The following is a 22369-nucleotide window of genomic DNA, read 5'->3' as shown; positions in this document are numbered from 1 at the left end:
TAATAGAACAGGGAGAAAATGAAGAAAAACCTTCCAAAAAGAAAAAAAAAAAAAAAAATAAAAAATAAAAAAGAGGAAAAAGAAATGAGGAGTGTCACATGAGCTGCTTTAATGAGGAAAGTTAAGGAAATGTGGAAATGTGTGGCAGTGAGGGATAATGCTGTCCTTCACTGCCTGCAGGTCTGTCACCTTGGGACTATTTCCTGGCATGAGCCAAAGCTGCTCACCAGCTGTTTGTGGTGGAGTTCATGGCTTCAGACTTTCCCAGGGGCCACAAGGCCCTTGGATCCTGTTCAGTATTTCTCCGTGATGAAAATCAAAATCAATTCCTCTTATTTTGGAGTGTGCATGTGCAATCAGTGTAATTGAACAGGAGCAGCATCTCCAGGCTGCCATTGTCTCAGCCCTTGCCTACTCAGCTGATTGCATCTGACCTCAACTTGGAAGTTCATATTTTTGGGCCAAGGAAGCTGCAGTGCATCATCATTTATTACATCTGTCTTTCTGCACAGGCTTTAGATGAAAAGGGTTTATTTGCATCGTATTCTCTGGCTCCATTCATCTTCGAGAGGGGCTGACTGTGAGGGGGAATTTGCACATCCTGGGTTGATGGGAAAGCTGTGCTCCTATGATGGTCTGCTGACTCCCCTGCTTCCCTGTTTCTCAGGCCAGGGAGTCATCTGGCACACATATGGTTGTGATGGCCAGAGGGTAGTTGGTAACACTGTGGCACTTTGAAAACTTCAGCTTGTACTGTATGGTTCAAGTGGGAGGTTTCAAGACCTCTAAGGAAACCACCTCTCGAAAGCTCCGGGTACACAGGCTACCTCCCTTGTTTACATCCTTTGTATTTGCTTCCTCTGTTTGCAATTATTGTTTTTTTAACACTGAGCCACACAAAACAAACAGGTTTCAGTTAAAATCTGAGCTGGTTTCTGGTCATCAGTCCATCCTCCAACAGGACTTTGTTTCTTCATTTGTGGGCTCCCCACCCATACAGAGTCTGAGGACCTCATTCTTCCCTTGCAATAGGGAAGTGGAGCAGAGCAGGGTTTTTAAGCAACCAAGGCATTTGTATTGAAATCAGGCAATTAAGGATTGAGCCATTCTTCTGTAAAGCAGGGAATTGAGTTCTGTCAGTGTGAGCAAACCCCTTGAGAGTAGTCTGATTTTTCCTATTAGTTTTGGCTTGCTCAGTTATCGTCTCCCTCTCCAAGCTGTCTTCAAGTTATTGTAAGTCAGATCTTTGGTGTGACCAGCATAGCTTATAGAATCACAGAATTGTGTAGGTTGGAAAAGACTTTTAAGATCATCAATTCCAACTGTTAACCCAGTGCTGGTAAGCCACACTAAACCATGTCCCCAAGTGCCACATCTGCATGCCTGTTAAACATCTCCAGGGATGGTGACTCCACCACATCACGGGCAGCCTGTTCTAGTGCTTTGCAACCTTTCGGAGAAGAAATTTTTCCCAATATCCAACATAAGCCTGTTCTGGCGCAACTTGAGGCCATTTCCTTCTGTCACTTGTTACCTGGGAGAAGAGACCAACTCCCACCTGGCTACAACCTCCTTTCCGGTAGTTGTAGAGAGTGAAAGAACCCCCCTGAGCCTCCTTTTCTCCCAGCTAAACAATGCCAGCTCCCTCAGCCTCTTCTCATAAGACTTATGCTCCAGATCCTTCACCAGCTTTGTCCTTTGTTCTGCCCTCCCTCATTACTTCAACGGTCTTATTTCTGTGGAGGTTTCCTGTGGTCTTGGGATATATGCCAGTGGTGTCACATATGCCTGACCCCTCCTCAGTGCACTGCTAAGTCAGTGCCTTCAGCCCAGGGAACTGTAGTAACATATTTGCTTCTTAATCCAGAGCAACACTATTACAGACACAGCAGTGATGCTGAATTAACATTTGTCCAGCTGAGAACAATTTGGCTTTCAATCAATAGCAGCCTTTTTATTTGTCGTAATTGGTGTGTGTTGAACAGGGAGCACCATGACTCATGATGGCAGTGCATGTCAGGATGGCAGAGCTGGAGCCAGGGGGAGCAAAACAAGTGGAGCTGAAGGGAAAGATGTGGCCAGAACAGAAGCGGGGCTGGGATTTTACTTTAGGGTTAAGGTAAACTGACCAGGAGGTGGTTATGCAAAGAGTCAGCTTCTGCCCCTTAACTCTCAGTGGCCTTATGTCTGCTGGATCATGCTGGGCCAGTGGGGAAATCTGTGGGAAAGTGGCCAGGGCCCAACCACCATATTGAGCATCATCCTGCACCCTGACTGGCTTATGCTGCCTATGAAATCCCACCTCAGGCTTCCAATTTTTCACAAAAATGTTTGACTGTGTGCTTTGCATGTCTGCATGTGGCCTACATCTATGCAACTCACCTCCACCTCCTTCTGGGGAGTTGTTCTTCTTTAAATATTTCAAGCAATTATAAAAAGAAATTTGGAGATGAATACATGTACAGGACACTTACCTTCCACCTCTCAAATTAATTCTCCATTTTGTCCTTTAGATGAACAGTAGTTCTGTGGCAAGATCATTCTCTAGAGGATGAACTGGTTTGAACTTGAACTTCTCTTTTCCTTTGAATACATAATGAAATCTTCAGTGGGTCAGGGAAAGCGAGTGATGATAGCTTTGTCCTAGGGGGATGAGCTCAGGCAGAGTGCTTGACTTGCAGCCCGTATGGTTGCCTTCACTGCTGGACTCATAGATACTCTGGGAAGAGACCACGTGCCTCCCTGAGCTGCCTCTTCCTTCCCCCTCCAGCTAAAACTGAAAAGTCTTCGTGAAAATGCCACAAAGCCTCATTGTAATTACTCAGTGAAACAGGGCACTGCTTCTGGACAGACTTATGGTTAAATCTGTGGTTTCTTTCTTTGTCATGCAGTTGGAGCACTAGCTAATGATGAGGCTTGCACATTATGTGTAGCTGTAACTCTCTGTTTAGCTGTGATTTGCAATAATAAATGATACAGTGTTTTATGACTGCTGTATTCTTGCCTTTGAAGGAAGAGGAGCTAATTGGAGACTTCCTTTCCTCCGGGTTGAGAAGGTCTAGATTTCCAAAGTGTTGCACCCATCATAATGATGCCCTCTCTAAGCTCTTTCAGAAACCCTCTGAGAAGGGCTGAGTGCGCTGTACAGTGAGCAACCACTGCTGCTGGTGACCACTTAGGCCTGCTCCCATGCCGTGGGTAAATCTCTTATCACAAATCCCTGAAGTCCTGGGATAGGTGTGGATGGCTGCATGAAAGCATCTGTCAAGGAATATGCCTGCTTAGGCTGCTTTTCCCCACGTCAGCAGTGCTTATGGGAGCACGATGTGTCCGCCAGCCTGGAGCAGTGATGTTGTGTTGCATCCTCTCCTGACAGTGAAACTTCTTAGAGGGGTTTGATCACTGTGAAGCCATTTCAGAAAACTGACAGCATTTGCTAATGCTGAGCTCACACAACCATGCAAGTCATGAGTCACGTTGTGAGCTGGTCTCATTTTCGTGCAGCATGGCAAATCAACTGGGGAGAAAAAATGCCAGGACCTGTTTAAGGAAGAGCTACTGTATTATTTTCCTACTCAGATTTTTTTTCCTTTTATCTCTTTGTTTTCTTAGGTGTGCGGTCACTTGCCTATTTCAGGCTGATTGCTCTTTCAAAACAGAGCCTTACCCAGCTGGAGTGTACCAAGGGTTACTCATGGGGGATGCTCAGGGCATTCCTTTCTGATATCCCAGATATCAGAAAGGCCAATAGCAGATGCAGCTGGGAGAATGGTTCACATTTCTGTGTGCAAAGCCAAGCTCTGAAATGTTTCCCCCTTCACTGCCCAAGCAAGACTCTCAAGGAATGCAAAGAAAATTTTCCTTGAATCAAAAATGTCAGCCAGGCCTGTGGGATTTTCCAGACAGAGATTAAGCTCTCCTTCTATATCTTCCTCACCAGAGTGATGAAAAGCAGCCAGGCTGACCTGCATTAGACCTGAATCGAAACGCAAAAGGCTTACAGTATGAAACACTCCCAGACCCAGTGCTGAGCTGGGTATAGACCCTGCTCCCCTTTTCTTGGAGACCTGTGTGTCTCTGCCCTACTGTCCTCCAGGAAACTGTGTGATTTTGCAGCCAGGCTCAGAGCCTCAACTCTGAAAGGTGTTGGTAGCATTAGAGAAACCCAAATGAAAACTCAGTGAGCACCCACCCACCAGTGCCCATCCCTAGGAATAGCCGAGCAGACTAAAGAAGAGATGCCTGGGTATTTCCTCGAGTTTTGTTGATGACAGGCAACAAAATATCAGTGCTCAATAGAAATAGTTTTCAGCTATGGAAAAGGTAGGCAAGCAAGGGTCTTCAAGGGGCAGGAATACACTGCTGGTAATGGCTGGGTACTCACACTGCTATTTGCATTTTATTTCCTCCAGGAGCTTCATAGAAATCCTCATTTGATCATGGATGGAGTTAGCAGATTTGATATCATGCAAGGAGAAATAGGTAAGGTTATATTCTTGTTTTGGAAAAGATAGGCACAAAGCAATAAGCCATGATTGCTTTGCTCTATTCTGAGTGCTTGGCGGGAAGACATGGACAATGGTAGCCACAGTAAACAATTAGTGTAGGTCAATCCAGACTCACACAAGTCCACACACAATTTATTGCAGCTACTTAAAAGGATTCCCAAATGCAGCAGCTCAAATCCTCATTCCTTATATACTGCACCTGCCTTCTATTTATACAAGGGCAAGCGTAAAAAGGGAGGACCAACTGAGATCAGGCAGATGCTTCAAGTACAAGGGTCAAACACAGTTAAGTGTAAGTAGTTAAATAGGCACAGCTCCAACATATGTAGGACTGAATTTTCTTTCCATCCTAACATCTTCATTTGACTGTCAGTGTTTTCTTTCCCATCAATATTTCTGATCATCTTCTCTGATACTTACCCAGTATCAGAGTACGTGTCTGTAGCCTGTGTCAGTTCCATTTTTAACTCCTGGTCCATAACCATGTTTATCTTTGGCAGCATCTCTGTTCCCTTATAGAAGGGTGTTTCTCACCCCACTGAGAAGTTTGAAGGTTTCCTAAACAAGATATTCTAGACTTTGAGTCTCAACCTGACTGCAAAAGATAGGAGGACATGAGAGCAGAAAAGTATGGCTGGGTGGCATCAGAGTTCCCAGTGGACATTGTTGGTGAATACTGGGTAGTGGTTCTGCACTTTGAAGGAGGAAAAGGAGACAGAAGAAATTGGTTTCTTTTAAAAAACTGATTCTTAGATGTCTCAGATGTTGCAGCCCATTCTTTCTAAAGAGTTAGCTGTGATCCACAACAGTGAGTAACTGACTAAGTGCACTGGATTCTTCCCTCCCCTGAGGTGACTGCTGGATGCTGGCTGCCCTGGGCTCCCTGACACTACGAAAACAATTTTTGGAAGATGTTTTACCAAAGGACCAAGGATTCCAGGACGATTATGCTGGGATTTTTCATTTCCGGGTATGTATTCTCTACACTATTGGTACCACTTGAGCTTGGATGGTTGGATTATATAGGAGTCCAAACTGCAGTCCCACATCTCGACATCCTTGAATGCTTTGGTTCTTCAGTGCTGACTCCTAGTTCAGAATTTTACAGAAAATCCCAAGTTTCCTAACAATTCCTGTGCTCCAGGTGGTGAAATTACACTTCAGGGAATTTGATGCCCTTTTCTGAAAGTTATGACTCCAGAGGTACAGGTGCCAGCTGTTCAGATAGATTTGTGTACATATATGTTTTAGATGGAATTCTGGTGTCTGCTTTGATTTGAACAGTCTGTTATGGCTGTCAGCTCACCTGCACTATCTATTTGGACTCATTTTCTGTTTCCCCACTCACCTTGCCCTTTGAGCTTGTTGAAATGGCTTGAAATTACAGATCCTTAGAGACAGATCAGAGGAACAGGCTTTTGATATTTTGAAAAGAGAATTGTTTCAGAGAGAGGAACAAGGCTTTTTAGTAAATCTCACTTTCAACCAACTCCCAGAATTCTCTGAATCTCCCAGGAGGTTGACTGGGATAGCAAAGTGCAGGCCCTGCCTGCTTGCATCTGAGTCAAACAAATATCTTGTGGGATTAGAGGAGCTTGCAGTACCATTAAGCTCCAGAAACTAAACTGGATGTAGAGAGTCAATATATACTCAGGCATTCATCATCCCACTTTTTTCACAAGTCTGTTTTGTTATATGCCATTCAGTAGCAAGCAAAGAGCTCCGGCAGTGAGACTTCTTTGACCTCCTGGAGCTCTTGAGGAGCAGCACCAGGAGGATTACTTTGTGGACAGTCTAAATTTTGCTCTGTTCCTTTGCTCCTCGGAATACCAGATGTTTCTATCTTGGCCCACTTCCAGCATACAGAGCTACACTGTATGAGATAAACCAGCTGAAGGGACACCAGTCTGGTTAAAACAAATTAAAAGGATGCAAGCTAGATTGTCTTTCATGGGAGCTTTGAAAAGATTAGTTAGGCACAGTCCTTAAATCTTAAGCAGTATAAATACCTCACAGTATTTGAAAATATTTTCCCTGTCATCTCATCTGCAAATCAATGCAACTGTTTTTGGCTTTCCTTGAGCAATAAACCCCTGAGAAAGCTACTCTGAATGGAAATGCTTCTCTGCAATGCCTTTCAATTATTCCATCAAAGATATTTTACTGCCATCCACAGGCTAAGCCACCAGTCCTCAGTTCAGTGAAGAATCCCAAACAAGGCATATCATATGCTAATATAAAAATTCTAGCTTATAACTTTTTTTCACCTTTTTGGATCTGGACCATGTTGTCTCTCAGGAATACAAAGGGCTGCTCCAGTATTCCTACCCAGCACTGGCTGTTAGGCTGCAAGAGTCAAAGGTGTTAAGCACTTCATCACCTCTAGTTAAGATGGATGATGTTGTTATCTAGGGAATAATTACAGTGACACTATTTCCTCAGGAATTAAGTTAGTCCCGTGTTTGTATAGGAATCACTTTCTCTGTCACAGAAGCTCTGATGCCTGTGAGGCAGAGTGTGCCACTCTTTGTGACAGTGAGCAGCAGCAGAAGCTTAGCCTGGGAAAAAAACAAATATCCTCCAAGGACTACAGGGGATTATGGCACAGTGCATCAACTCACAACCAAAGGGATCTGCCCTGAGTGTTAATGTCTCTGCTCTCAGGAAGAAACTGATGAAACCCCTAAAGACCATAAGTGGTCAAGACTTCGGTTTCAGGAATCATCCAAAAGGTGCCTTTTAACACCACACAAAAGAGAGTGGTTGACAAGCATGGGATTTTCTCCTTGCTCAGTTCCAGAACTGGATTTCTCTAAAATCCCTGTCAAGTAAGAGAAAAAAGGAGGCAAAATGACCACACAGCATCCCCCCTTTGACCAGCAGAACCCTAAATGTGTTGCTGTCATCTTACAACTGTTCGCTTCTTTTTCTTCCTATTAAGCACAGGAAAATAAAGTCCTGATTTAAAAGGCTCACCACAAATGTGGAAGCGAAGAATTTCCCCTCTTTGCATCCTGCCTAAATAGCGATTCTTGCTTTTGTTTACTACCATAGTCACAGCTGCAGTATTTAAATCCCGAAGGTATAAAGAAATTTCATGAGGCTGGAATCAAGCCAAAAATTGAAGGCATTTACCCTCTTTGAAGGCATATGGAGAAGAATGGCTTCTTCTGTACCTCTCTTGCACTCCCAGAGTATCTTAGAGCTTTCCATGAGGTTTCTCATTCCTGCTGTAGCTTTTCCTGTCCTTGTGAGCTCAGATGAGACCACGATCTGAAAGTCTGTGACAATCAGAACAAAGCAGCTCTCTTCATCCAGCTGAAGAAAAATAGTGTTGTGTTCAGAGGGCCTCCAAGCTTGAGCTGCCTGCGAAAGATCGCCAAAGAACTTGGCTTTTGGAAAAATGTCACTCAGTGGGTTTGGACTGCAGTAATCCCCACAGCCAGTTCTGTATGTTCTCCTTGTTTACCTGTTGTGTTTGCACATGAAGCACCGTGGGGAGGTGTGGCTGGATGTCACACCTTTTCTCCATACAGACCTGCTTCCACATGTTGACTGGTGACAGAAGAGCATGTTAGGTGACTGAAAAGACACCTCCTTTTGGACAGTCCTTTCACCTCTCTCTATTTTGGGCAGAGGACAGCCAGTCAAAGGCTTTTCCTTAAACCCCATCCTGCCAAAATCAAGCAGAAGCCTCAAATCACTCATGGAGCTCAAGTTCCAAAAGCCCAACCCTGCCACCTCCTGCTGCCACTAATGTAGGAAGTGAGAGGCCTGGGTGAGGCAGAATGTAAGTAGGATCAAACCTGCTTTCAGCTTAGCAGACTGTAAGCTGCTTTGCTGCTGGGCAGATCTGGTCTTGTGCTTTTCTAACAGAACAGCTCATTTCTGGGTTTTTCATTGACCAAAGCTGTTGAAATAAAATCATGCTAGACTAAATCTATTGCTGGCATACTTCCACTGGAGTCCTTAGCATTACCACAAATAAGAGCTTGGCCTCTTATGATTGCGAATCATGCTAAGCTACATTAATCTGCTAATGACTCTGGAAATGGCTCCTTTAGTTCATCCCCACAGATCTCTTTTCCTATCTTCTCCCTTGAAAGGTTTCATCAGCTGGATCAGCTGGAGAAACACCTGCTCTGTCCACATGTTGGAGAGACCGCCTGTGTCCTTCTCATCCATCAAGGAGACGGATAACACCTTAAAACAGTCTTTAGTCACTACACTGTCTCTGTCCCTGACAGCACGTCAGAGTCTTAATTGAAACACAGAGCAAAGAAAATCTAGAGGCTGGATCTTGACAGAGGCTCTCTGGCCAAAAGCTGTGCTGCAGGGGAAAATCCAAGTGCAGCTGAGGAGTGAGGCTTATGGAACCATCTGCATGATCATTCTTTATCATCTTGAATGCTTCTATCTCCCAAGAATATTAGCATATTCCCCATGTTGAATCTTTTCTCCCACTGATTGCAGGACTATTTATATTCCCAAATGACTTGCCCTGCCACTGGGAAATCCAGCCAATTGGTAGCTTGTTTAACAATGTGGACTCTTGGCCTGAAGCAGTTCAGGAGAGAACTTGCACATAGTCACGCTTTAGATTAATTCCTGTATTAGTTTAGGAGGCTGTTGCTTGGCATGAACATTAGCTCCTAAAAGAGGCTCATTATTTTCTCTCTCCCTTTTTTTTTTTTTTAAATTTTATTTATTTTATTTTATTATTTTATTTATTTCCAGTTCTGGCAATATGGAGACTGGGTGGATGTAGTGATAGATGACCGACTGCCAGTCATAAATGGAAGATACCTGTTTGTGCACCCTCGAACTTCAAATGAATTCTGGCCATCTTTGCTGGAAAAAGCATATGCCAAGTAAATATATCTGGTCTATTCTTCCACCCAGTGCTGAATGCTTTCTGTGGGTGGTTTCACCCTCTGCCTTATGCAAATCACACAGGGAGGAGTTCAGGCTGACAGCTGTGTATGTTGTGTTGTGCTCATGCAAAGATCCATGGCTGCCTGCAAATATAGAACCAACAAAACCTGGAGATGTTGATCTTGGGTTAGACCTAAATGTACCAAGTTCAACTCTGGGACATTCATGCCTGAGAAGTAGAACAAACAGGGCAATAGCTAGTGACACAAAAGGGGCTGAGATCTCCTACTTACTTTAAAAAAACTTTTTTGCCTCTGTTTTTCTTTCCATATTGTTCTCTGTTTAAAACTGCAGACTCTAAGCAGGGATTATCTCTGTTTATAGTCACTAATCAGAGATCATGTGGATATTTGGGGCAGGCAGTGAGAAGAAGCATGAGTGAAGAACATGCCCAGGCACAACACATGCACTCTTGTGAGTCTCTGGTCAGCTCTCACTCCACACCTCTTAGCTGAGGTCCCCAGAGTACTTCAGGGTAAATAATGCTCAATGAAGAGACAATAATTTTAAAAAGTCCTCTGGGGAGTGAAGGAATCAGAGTGCAGTCCCTTAGTATTTGCCCATTGCCCATTATTAAATATGCTGAAGAAAAATTCCTGTGCTAGGGGTAATATGATGGGATGGAACTTGGTACCTGAAGCTGGTGTAACATTTGCAATGAAATAAAGAGGATCTGAAGAAAACAGATAATAATTTTGGCAGATTTGGTCAGGAATAAGCAAATGTTAAAGAAGCATCAGACTGACTCAGGAATAGGATGCATTTTGCCCTGAGATATCTTGGAAAAGTTGACTCAGGATTTAGTATCAATTTGCCGCATAAGATTTTAATTACAATGCATACCAAACCTCTATTAAATTAAAGTTGCAAGCAATGCTGTTTATGAGATTCCCATTTGAGAAGTTATTCCCCAGTGCCCAAGACAAATTCTTTTCATCAGTGTAGGACAAGGACAACTCTTCAAAATACAATTAGCCGCAGACTTCATTTGATTACATTCATTAAATACAGTGTGTATGGTGGGGTTTAACAGCGTGCTCTACCTGCTCTAAGTACGGCATGTTCCAGCTTATTTGCTGTCTCAATAAAAACCATGCGATAAAATCAACAAGGACTGTGTTGGCAGTATTAAATTATTATCCTATTATTGCTCTCTAGCAGAGTGAACTGGGAGCAGTGCTGAAAACTTGTTTCTGTCTTGCCTTGGGAGCGTGGGCAAATACCTTCACCTCTCTCTTTTTCCTGTTTCTCTTTAGCAAAAGGGATACTGGACAATTTTGTGAAGAGTCATGACAAAAATACGGTGTAGAAACTAACAGTTCAGCTCCATTTGATCTGAAACATCCATTTGAACTAGTCGCCCTTGGCCTCCTGTTCAGAAACTGAATGCTTCAAGATCAGATGCAGCTCATCTCCCTAAAATGGCTGTGTTGGCATGAGATGCACCTTATTATTTTCCACTGTCTGTAAATGACTCTAGACAGCTGCCTCAGATGTGGATGAATACCTAGGAAAAGCTCCCCCTTTGTCTCATTCACTCCACAGGGTGTGTGTTGTGTCTGGTCATGTGTTTCGATCACATTTCCTTTCATTACCTGGCCACAATGTCTACAAACCCAGGATCCCTACCTGCTGACCACCTCGATGCACATATCTATTTTGGAAGCGAGCACTGTACATTGTTTATAAAACACAGTGTAAGGACCTTTCGTTTTCCTTCTTATTTTTTTTTTTTTTGTTCTTTTTTTTTCTTTTTCTCCAGGCTGCGGGGCTCCTACCAAAACTTGAATGGAGGCTACCTTTCTGATGCTTTAGTAGACTTCACAGGTGGAATTCAAGTGCAGTTTTCATTGAAGGATCCACCTCCTGATCTGGAGGAGATACTGAAAGCAGCTGACAAATCTCGGTGTCTCATGGGGTGTAGCACCCCAGGCCAGGTGAGTTACAGGGCCAGTAACATCCCTCTCTTGGTTTACTGTGTTTGCTCTTTTAAGTTGTAGAGGAAGTCTATAATCACTCCATGCAATAGTTACAGTTTATGGATGCCTGAAGGGATCTTGGCAGCAGAAAGTAGATAAGGTTATTCGGTTAGGAATGTAAAGGCATTTTGGCAGATGCAAATGGATTGGTCTGTCAGAGAGGGAGCTGTGGCTTCTCTCCTGGCTAATTCCACTGCAGTAGTGGGGTATCCTCTTGCAGCAGGACTGATTTTGGCCTCACAGGTTTGTGATCAATTCTAGCAAGGCCAAAATGCACCTTTCTTCTGTGAGAGGATGCTATTATCACATTGTGATTTGCAGGTTACTGGTATTAATTCTGGGAAGGTGCAAAAGGCTTTGTGATGCTCAGTGAGTATCTTGATAAAATGTCTCCAAGGCTTCCCTCACAGCATGTAAGGGAAGACTGCAAAGTGTGTGGCACTGCTTCTGTAGTGCCTGCTTCACCAGGACATGAAGCTTGGCTGTTGCAAACAAGCCAAGGACTAGCACCTGAGCTCAGGTGGCTTATGATGGGCTCTGAGTGGCAGAGAAGTTCTGCAGACCCCCAGTCCTGACTGCTAGTCACCCAGTGCAGCTCATTCTGCAGTTGCCACAGCTCTGGACCATTGAAGGACTTGCAAATAAGTGAAGACCCATAGTTTTGTTAAATTTACTGGCTTGCTTATGTCTGAGAACAACAGTCACGTTCCTCTGGAGTGAGTGTCTCAGTATCTGAAATACTGCTGTAGTCAAAACCAGGTTTTTTTAGTGCTGTTCTGGAGCTATGGCTGTACCTTCACAGTGTGGCAGAAAGCTAAAAGCTGTGCTTTCTCCCTTCTGCAGGCAAACAGGAACATAGAGCTGAGGAATGGGATTGTACAGGGCCATGCCTACACTATCACAGGAGCTGTGAAGGTAAGATCAGGGACTTGTTCCTGCCTGGAGGTCTTGTACTGATGATCCACTACAGGGCAGTTGCACTGCTGTTCCATTCAGAGAATTTTAATTAGCGTCACACTTAGGAGGGATTGTTGAAAGCACATAGTTCAAATTCCAGGAGGTGGAAGGATTCTGGCACAACAAGAAGAGGGAGGGTATTCAAATCTATAATTTTTTGTAATGGAAAAATGCAACTTATATTCAGTTTTGTTTTGGGACACTTCATCAGCAAATAAAGCATTTCTGGAGATTTTCATTCCATGCTGACTCTTAAAAAATTTGCTTTTCTGTTTCAAATTGAAATAGAAGCACTGAATGAAATTTTGGGATTTGTCACATGTTGCAAATCTACATTTGTTCAGCTCAGTCACAAGCTGCCAAAAATCACTGTGTGAAAAGTAAATTGCTGGTTCAAGAACAGCATTTCTGCATCTTTTAAAACTGTTCTACTCATGCAGAACTCCGCCTGGCTGGATATTAATACTGATGATCTGAAAACAGAACAAATTTATCGCATGGATCAAAAGAAATGAAGGATTTTTTGCAACCAGAAGTTAGAACTTGGCTTACCCCAGTAAGCTGTAGTGCACACAGGGAGAGTTAACAGTGAGCAAGGCCAAGAAGGAAACAAAACAATAGCTGTGCTGTCAAGCAAGGTAGCTACAAAACATTTGAGTCTCAGCACCTAAAGTACTTTGGAAAGGGATATTGTTTTCCCTTAGCTGTTTTCTCCCTTCTCTCTCTCTCTGATGGTTTCCTGTATGAGCTTGGCTTTGGTTCATATCCACTCATGCCATGGCATGCTTGGTACCATCATCATAGCATGCTGCTTCTTGGAGGACACTTACATGTAGTCAAGAGGCTACAAAATGGCTCCAGAGAAGGCCCCAGCTGGGGCATGGGCCTCTCTCCAGGTCAGGGGCAGAAAGATCCCCAAATCTATTGGAGAAGAAGCAGAGTGTTCCAGCCTCCTGCTGCTCATGGTATGCGCAGAGAGGAGAAACACTCTTTGCCCCACATTATAGAAGTGCCAAGGCATCCAGGGGCTGTCCTGTGGGGAAATGATTAGAGGCTGGGCCTTTGCCTGGGAAGAGTCTGCCATGGCATTTGTTTCCAACACTGCCTGTGTGCATAAGGAGAGACAGAAACAAAAGGTTTGTTTCTCTTTTCCACTTCCACCATTTTGGCTTTATTGGAAAAAGTGAGTTGCTTCTGACTTAAATCAGTGGCAGCAAGAGGAGAAAAGCGCCAGAAACGTCAGCTGTTGGAAACCACAGTACTGTAGATATAGAGCCACAGATTCTGTTTGTCATCTCTCAGTGCTGACTGTTGGCTTTCACTCCAGGCAGTCTGGTGACCTCGTTCCTCAAAGTCTCTGCCTCTGCTGACTCACAGGATCAGATGTGCGGAATTAGGCACTGGAATTTCCCAAGGCTGTTGAATTCATGTGGTGTGGCAGGAATGCTGCTGATTCTCTCTGTGTCAGCTATTCATTATCCTCAGGAAAGCAAAATGGGTGCAGTTTTCTCTCACACATCATTCCTTTGCAATGTAGTGAAAGGCCCTGCTTTTTAGCTTCAGTCAAATGAGATCAGAGGTTAAACCAGGTCCCTAAGGTATAGAGGAAGATCCATTTTATTACCCATCTCTTCACTGAATATCATGATTGTGAAAAGCTGTGATTGAATTTGTTTGTTTTTTTTCCTCTTTACAGATCCGCTACAAGAACGGCTGGAAACATATCATCAGGATTTGGAATCCATGGGGCCACGGGGAGTGGAAGGGGCCCTGGAGTGACGAGTATGGTCTTAAAGCTTTAATGTCATAGAAAATCAATCTTTTATAGGCTTATTGTAAAGAACCTCTGCCTTGAACACATTTTAACAAAACAGATCAATAAATTATAAGTGTTATTTCCATCTGCAAAGCAACTGCCCACGGAAATCCAATCCAGAGGAAACTAATGTAGCCTCACTAGGCTCAGGTATCCCTTCTTGTCTGGATGTACATTTTACCCAGTGCATGATTCCAGATAAGTCTTGGATGAAAGGGTTGTTAATTCCTGGGGTTAGCTCTGACCATGTCCCTAGGTGCTGACTGGCTGCTTCCATTGAATTCCCCTGCAGCAATCATGCATCCAACTTCCTCCTTTTTCTTCCCCTGCCCTGAGTCTAAATCTAGGAAGAGGATGGTTAGACAAATCCATGGAGTATGGCAGTATTGAACACAGAGGGATAAAAAGGGTCCTTGGTTATTGCAAAGGCAAAGATCCAGAGAATGCCTTGAACTGACCTTTAGGATCCCGGATGCAGCTTTGGGGATGCAAAGACCACTTTGCTGCTGTGTGTATAATCTACTATCTCTTTTGTAAAGAAAGGAATTATATAGAGGAAGACTGCAACAGTGTTTTGTAAATAAATAGATGTTAGTTTTCCTGTTGGAATAGCATCAGTGTTTTCATGACTGGAGAGATGTTCTTGCGTCACTCTTAGGTTATCCCACCTCTCCTTGTTGCTAGGATCACTCACAACTTCCCTGCTGAGAAAAGTCAGGCTAGCATGATGCATCTGGATGGTCGGGGTGGTGGGTTGTGCAGACATGTTTAAGGCTGGGATAATATCTATCTGCTCAGGCAGCATCCTCCCATTTTTTGGAAGAGTGAATACAATCCTAGCTGTAATTGACATGTCAGTAGCGCATTCACAGGTAAGCAGCATAAATCAATAAATTATTGATTCACGCTCTGTTTAGTTATCTTAAACTCTGCAGAAAGTACAATTATCACTTAATTATAAACATGCAGCTTGGAAACAACACATTTGACTGGTTAATGTGCTCTCAACATGTGAATGAAATATCAGCGCTTCAGAATGCTATGCCTTGGTACCTCACTAACCTCTCCACCATGGGGCTTAGAGGGCAGAGGCAGGATTCCCCATCCCAGGGTGGGCAACTCAGACAGGCACAGCAAAGGTGCAGAGCTCCGTTTGCTGGCCTTGGCTATGAAGGTATCAAGCACAGTCCTGTTCCCAGTGTGCTGTTTGCTCACCCTCTCTGATCCCTCATGTCTGGACAGGCTGGTTAGAGACATAGGCTGGCCAGAGAGATGAAAAATTGTGCCTCACATCTTCTTGTTGATTTGTTCCTTTTTGCAGGTCTCCTCAGTGGGATTATGTTGAGCCTAAATACAGAGAAGCCCTCCTCAGAGATAAGGATGATGGAGAATTCTGGTATTTTCCTATTGATCCTTTGTCTACCAGGTTTTCTGTTTGTCTTCACTATGAAAAAAAGAGTCATTTTGGCAGTACTCTGCTCTTAGTGATGGCTCAAGACACCCTGTGTTAACTGTGTGCAAACAGCAAATTGGAGGTTGTCCTGAACTTGGGGTTTCAGAAGAAACAAGACCTGAAAAAGTGGAGCTGGCAAATCTTAAGTAACAAGCTGGTGAAAAAAATGAAAAGTGACAGAAGTAAAAACCCATCCCCCTGAGACCTGTCACACTGCCATTTCCCATAAAGTACCTGGCTTGAACCTTGGACTGACAGATGCTTGAAGGGGACAGGTGGCTAAGCAGGTCATAGAGCTTGTGTGCTTGGCTGCTCTGCAGGTGTTTGTGGTTTTTCACTGCCTCTGATTACTCTCAGATACAGTTTAGCCATGTATGAGCCATCCTTTAGAAAAACTATTATTATTCAGAAAATGCACACTTGCCCTGTGAGGCTCTGAGGAAATCAGGGCAACAGCAAGTTGGTCTGAAATAGACACTTGAGGCTTAAGCAAAAGATGAATGTGGGACAGGACGCTGTGGAGGGAAAAAGCAAGGGGCAGAGATGTGCTGGAGATTTCAGGGCTCCACCTAGGGACTCCTGAACATGCCCTGTGATTTACCTGAGGCATTAGGGGCAGCTAGGGCAGCCCAAAGGCATTGAGAGCTGACCTCTTCTGCAAGGTATCAGCCAGTGCAGCTACAGTCACCTGCAATGTTCTCAGTAATCCCTCTCTAGAGACATGGATGGTGAATGTGAACACCTAACTAGTGTCATCACAGAACGGGTCAGGTTGGAAGGGACCACAGTGAGTCATCTGGTCCAACCTCCCTGGCCCAGCAGGGTCGTCCCAGAGCACATGGCACAGAATTGTGTCCAGACAGTTCTTGAACATCTTCAGTGAGGGAGATGCTACACCCTCTCTGGTTGATCTGTTCCAGTGCTCGGTCACCCGCATAGTAAAGAAGTTCTCCCTCATATTCAGCAGAAACTTTCTGTGCATCAGTTTCTGCCTGTTGCCTCTTGTCCTACTGCTTGGTGCCACTGAGCAGAGCCTGGCTCCATCCTCTTGGCACCTTTGCTTCAGATACTTGTAGGCATTGATGAGGTCCCCTTTCAGTTCTCTCTTTTCAAGGCTGAACAGGCCCAGCTCCCTCAGCCTTTCCCCATAAAGGAGTTGCTCCCTTAATCATCTTTGTTGCCCTCCACTGGACCTGCTCCAGGAGTTCCATGTCTCTCTCGTACTGAGGAGCCCAGAACTGGACACAGCACTCCAGAAGTGCCTCACCAGGGCTGAGTAGAGGGGCAGGATCACCTCCCTTGACCTGCTGGCAATGCTTTTCCATCTTAAACTGCTTTTCCTCCTTCTCTATAGGATGTCCTGTGAACACTTCCAAGAGCAGTTTTCATGGGTATATATATGTAACAACACCCCATCGTTTTTGGACTTTGGAGATCAGCACTGCACAACATGGTCTCTGGAAAGGCACATCAACCTGTGGAGTCCAGACCCTGCCACAAGAAGGAACTACTATTCCTCAGGTAATGAACAGTCACCGCAGTCACCCAGTCCTCTCCACTGATGCCTATGGTGAAACATTCACTCTGAGCACCAAACTGCAGAAATATTGATTGCCAGTTGTTAATGCCTGCCATTTCCCATTACAGCACTTACCAGCTAAACAGGCAGAAACAAAGCAAGAGCACTGGCTGCTGAGTTAAAACAGGAGACTTGTGATTTAGCAACCCTGGACTCTTTAAATCAAAATGAGCTTGTATATCTTCTTGCAGCCAGGTGCAGTAGGTGTTACTGGGGACCTCATCAGAAAGTCTAGTTTGGCAAATATGTGGTTGATTTTACAGAGCAAGAAATACTCTGAAATTAAATGGATACGAAATTAAAAAATTATGCTACAAAGCTCTATTTTTTAAGGTAAAAAGGTCTTTGAGCAGATAATATCCATTGGTTTTACTGCCTGTGCAAGGACTCTTCTGGCATTGCAAGCTCCAATCATAAGAAGTAATTTTTTTTTTTTACATTTTTATCTTAATTTATCTCATTTATTTTACAGCTGCATCACTATTTGGGCTCTGTCTTTTTAATCTAAGATGCTAGCATGTGATCAGTGAAGGGGCTTCTTTTTTTCTGCAATGCTGATCCCTGACTTAGCAGCAAATGGGTTTTGGCTTACAGGCTTCAGGCTCTTCCTCATAGCCAGCTCACCATGTCTCAAGGTGGGATAACAAAGCAATGCCTGTGCTGCTGCACACCATGGGCATGGCGACTGAGTGAAGAGTTGCAGGGCCCGAACTGAGAGTGTGTGGGCAGAGGCAGTTTCCTTGGAGCTATGTTTTCTACCAGCACTCTAGTAAAGTTCCTGTCCAAGCACAGTCATGCTAATTTGCAGCTTTCAAGGCCACCCAAAGCAGGTATCTTAGAAGTTCAGACTGGCTTAAGGTCTAGACTGCTTTAAGCAGATGCTGCCATCTCAGTCCTTTTCCTCCAGTTTTGGCATTTCACTGCTTTTTTATGAGATATGCTTCCTGTTAACCAAAACCTTGGCCAAAAAGAAGCCTTTTCCCTCTGTTGCTCAACATTCTGTCTGTCCACCACAAACACTAACATAAAGGAAGGAGAGGATAGCCTTGCACCATTTTGTTCTTTTCTATGTGCTTATGATCTCCAAGCCACATTCCTTTAACTCAACCGCTGGGTCAAGGCACCTGATTAAGAGTCACTGCTTTTCTGCCACAGGACGGTGTGCCATGTAGGTGAAGCAGATGTTAGGAGTGTTGAGAAATCTGCATGACTTTCTTGACTTTGCCAGAGATTTCTAGAATGATTAATGTGCAATTAGTTTAACTCCAGCTGCCTCAGCTTCTAGAGCTAATGTGTAGACTACAGTGCTCTGTTGTATTGAAAGGATCTGGGAGCAGTAACTACCTATTGCTCTGTTTCCATATAAGTAAGATCTTACACAATAGGCTACTACTGGGACATCTCTGTGCCTACTATTAATCTATTAACACTTTCTCAGCAGGTGCAGTTTCAACAAACCCTCAATATTTTTTCAAAGTGCCAGATTATGATCCCAAAACCTATAATGTAGTAATTTCACTCATGCAAAAACACGCTGAGCATGTGCAGGATGCAAAAAACCTGAAGATTGGCTTTTTCATCACCATGGTAAGCGCCGTCAGATATCATGTAGGCACTGTTGTTCTCTGTGTGGTTTATTATACCTGTATGTGGAAGTGAAAGACTGAATTGCCTTTTGGTCTGTAAAAAGAGCGCAGTCAGTATGTTGTGTGAATTTCTGAATGCCTTCTATTGTAAAACTTCACAGGAAAAGTAGAGTTAGGCAGGCTTCGCTTCCTTTATTCATGTCTTAGGGAACAAAGGTTAAACTTTTAGTTTTGTAGCATCCCAAAATAGCCCTAGGAAACTCAGGGAGTCCCCAGGCTATGGGATGTGCCAGGGCAGTATCCTCTGTACCCACCAACAGTACTGGTGACATGCCTTGCTGGCCTGGCACAGTGCATGCCAGCCGGCACTAACTACAGCCCTCGAGCAGTATTCCAGGTATAGTAGAGAAGCAAATGGTCTTTGTTCTCCCAAGTGGGTTTCTCTTACTCATCTCCCTCTTTTCTATCACTGAAATGACATGTAAAAAAAAGTAATTTACAAAATACATGGAAGCCTTTGCTTGAGTCCAGTGCAGAGATAACCCACTCAGATATCTGGGACCTCCCCTACAGTTTCTCTGGTTTTCTTTCTTGGTTACTGTCCAAGGAGGTGCCTTTTCAAGGGCAGTTGTTGTCAGAGCATTACCAGGCTTACTGAAAGCACAATTGCTAATGTAGATGAATGCTAGCCTTTTCCAGGGTGTTTTTGTTCTCTGAGGAGGATGGGAGGGGATTGGTCTTAACCCAGAGAATAAAAGGAAGCAGAGATTGCTGTGACCCCAGCTTCACATTCTCCTCATCGTTGGAGAGGTTTGCCCTAGTCCCAGACTTTGAATAACTGATGCTGTAAGTCTAACTGCTCCTCATAAAGAAAAGGCATGGCTTTGTAGCTTATAAAAAACGGGGTCTGAGAAATAAAAGATGTCATAAAAAGGGCACCCCTCCAGCAAGTGGAATTCACTATCCCTCTGCAAGGAGATCCTCTGCCCTGTGCAGATATCAAGCCTGCAGGACTCCGTGGGGCTAGCTGTGCCACTCAGGAAGAGCTGTAGCTCCTGGTAAGTGAGGAATTCACTCCTTACAGCATCCCCAACACTCACCAGGCACATATGCTCTTGCATGGTGCATGTCCATGTTGGTTAGTTACCCAGCTTAACAGAAATGACCTTCACTCGAAGGTGATGCCATAGGTCTTGGCTCCCTCAAAAAGAGGTTGTTTAATCAGGAAGCAGATTAAGGGGCATATATTCCCTATTCTTGCTTTATATTTAAATTTATTCCCCTCCAGTTGATGCTCAGGTATGTTTTCTGTCTCTTGGTATGTTCCCTTGGATGGATGAAACTCAATGAGTTTGTCAAGTCTGGATGACATGGCCTCTCTGGGTTGTCAGCTCATAGCTCACCTCAGGCTCAGTTTGGGCTTCTGAGCCTAAGTGACTTCCTACATAGAGCTGAAGGGCAAGGCCAGAACAGACTGTTACTAGAGGCACCACCATTACTGTGGAGCACCTGGTCAGTGAGGGAAAGGCAGTAGTTATGCTGCTGTCACACCACAGCTTTTAGTAATATAATGGTATTGGTACAAATTTGCACAGAGATTATACAGAAAATATTCCCTCGTGGACTCAGACTAAATATTTTGACATGAGAGCTGGTCTGCATCTCCTCACAGCCAGCCCAGTGTCCTGCCCTGGTAGCAGCAAAAGCCAAGTCCAGGAGCTAAAACTGGGTGGGTGTAAGTGCCACTCCCTTGCTTTATTTCCTCAGTGACTGAGAGCAATCAGAGGTGGCATCTTTGAGTAAAAGTTTACAAGGGGTTTTCTTTGCACAAAGAGAGTGCAATTGGCAAGATTCATGTGGCTTCATTCTTCCTCCCTGACCTGCTTTCACTGCCATTATTCATTAGCAGCATTGTTCATTGTTCGGTACCTTTTGAGATGCATTAAATGGTTACTGTGAAGTAAAAAGAGTATTATCACTTAGCAGGATGAGAGGGGAATGCAGTGCAGGCAAGGATGCAAACCAGCATGGACATATCTGATAGCTTTAGGAAGCCTTTGATTAAATATAGACGTGGAACACTAATACATATCTGTGAGGGAAGTTTAATGTTGTGTGATGGAGCTGAGAAATGTATAGAGGCTGATTCTTATCTCACACTAGTTTTGGTTCCATTGAGATATTAATCTGCTTCTGCTTTTTACCAGAAGGAATGTGGAATGAGACTCAAAAGTGAAAAAAAAAAAGGATTACACCATTTATTTCTTTGCAGCACTGCCCATTTCTATCTGCTCAAGATCTGACCCATAATACTTGGCAGTCTGTGTACCTCCCAGCCGTCTGTAACAGTAGTCATCCTTTTTTTTTTTCCTTTCAAAATAGCAGTTTTATGTTATTGTCTCCCAAAGGCATGGCTCATAAATAACTCTGCCACGCTGTATAACCATTCTAAATGGAATTTATACACGCTGATATATTTTGGGGAATATGTTTAGGAAGGGTTTTTTATTATGCTATCTTTACATGTCATCATAGTAATAGCTGTTGCATTATATTTGTTTCATCTCAGCAAAAATACTGGAATAACAGATGAAAGATCAGAATGCTCAGAATGCTCAGTTTTCTTGTGACACTTACTGGTTTGGATTGTAATTCTTGAAGCATTGCCATCTGGGTGACACACTTAGAGGGCTCTCTGACCCCTCTGAGTCACAAAAGATCTCGGGAAGTTATAGTAAGAGTATTCATCCTTGATTCCTTCATGAACTCCAGTCTGCTTAGTGTTAATTGAAGTTCTCTTCAAATCCACTTACATTCCTTTTGCCTTCTGTTTCTTTCAGTTCCTTCATGCTTGTGCAATTTTGATGTGTCCTTGAAAACAGTCCATCCAGGTGATGGGCTTTTCAGGCCGTTGGGGAGGTTAAGGCATGTTAGATGCAGTGAGTATTTAGAGAGCTGTGGGAACACAAGGCTGCTGTGAGTGTGCTTGCTGATTTACTTTGGTTCCTGATATGGAGGGAAAATAGCCAGCTATATTTTTCTTGCAGGAGAACTCCAAAGTTCTGAAACAAGTTTTTTCTCCAATTCGAGATGTGACCAACTACTTTATCTTGAGCCCAGGAACCTATGCCGTTTATCCTGCTACAACAGAGAATCAAGAATTTGAATTTCTCTTGCGAATTTTCATAAAGAATCAAGACTACAAAGAGTAAGATAATCTACACTCCTTAAAGGCCCCAGACTTGCAGTGTGCCAGGAATTAACTATTTAATGTCAAGATAATTAATGTGGCAATTTGCTTTTAATGTATCCTTGAAGCGTGTTGGGAAGGCACAGAAGAGTGTTAAGCACACAGCGCTGAGGGGGATCCAATGTACAGTCAGATGCACAAGGATGGCCACTGCAGAGCAGGGCAGTAGCTCATCTGCAGCCACAGGGGTCTCAGCTTTGGTACACAAGGGAGCAATAATTGTGAGATATGTCCTCCACCCCGATTGTGGAGAAAATTCTCTTTACTGAAAGGAGGACTGGGATCTTGTTTTTCTTAATTCTTGGC

General features: G+C 43.8%; 1 protein-coding gene and 1 long non-coding RNA gene across 6 annotated transcripts in view; one reads left to right on the top strand and one right to left on the bottom strand.

The window, feature by feature from the left end:
* CAPN13 (calpain 13) overlaps positions 1–22369 on the top strand; it is a 50745-nt gene that overhangs the window by 10331 nt on the left and 18045 nt on the right. For 3 of the 4 annotated variants that reach the window (XR_010428954.1, XM_064648028.1, XM_064648030.1), the window contains exons 3-12: positions 4413–4482; positions 5360–5478; positions 9246–9379; positions 11206–11380; positions 12266–12337; positions 14076–14161; positions 15517–15591; positions 17003–17169; positions 18666–18814; positions 21861–22021. Coding sequence is in view for 3 of the 4 variants with exons in the window: in XM_064648028.1 (XP_064504098.1) it covers positions 4413–4482; positions 5360–5478; positions 9246–9379; positions 11206–11380; positions 12266–12337; positions 14076–14161; positions 15517–15591; positions 17003–17169; positions 18666–18814; positions 21861–22021 (1208 nt within the window). In the remaining variant the exon portion in view is untranslated. The remainder of the gene's footprint in view (positions 1–4412; positions 4483–5359; positions 5479–9245; positions 9380–11205; positions 11381–12265; positions 12338–14075; positions 14162–15516; positions 15592–17002; positions 17170–18665; positions 18815–21860; positions 22022–22369) is intronic. The other variant, XM_064648029.1, reaches the window with a different exon arrangement.
* LOC135410984 (uncharacterized) overlaps positions 1–22369 on the bottom strand; it is a 51336-nt gene that overhangs the window by 16486 nt on the left and 12481 nt on the right. The window lies entirely within an intron of this gene.

The sequence above is a fragment of the Pseudopipra pipra genome, chromosome 3 (assembly GCF_036250125.1).
Source record: "Pseudopipra pipra isolate bDixPip1 chromosome 3, bDixPip1.hap1, whole genome shotgun sequence".
Lineage (NCBI taxonomy): Eukaryota > Metazoa > Chordata > Aves > Passeriformes > Pipridae > Pseudopipra > Pseudopipra pipra.
The sequence above is the reverse complement of the archived record's forward strand: the minus strand, read 5'-3'. Positions and strand labels throughout refer to the sequence as shown.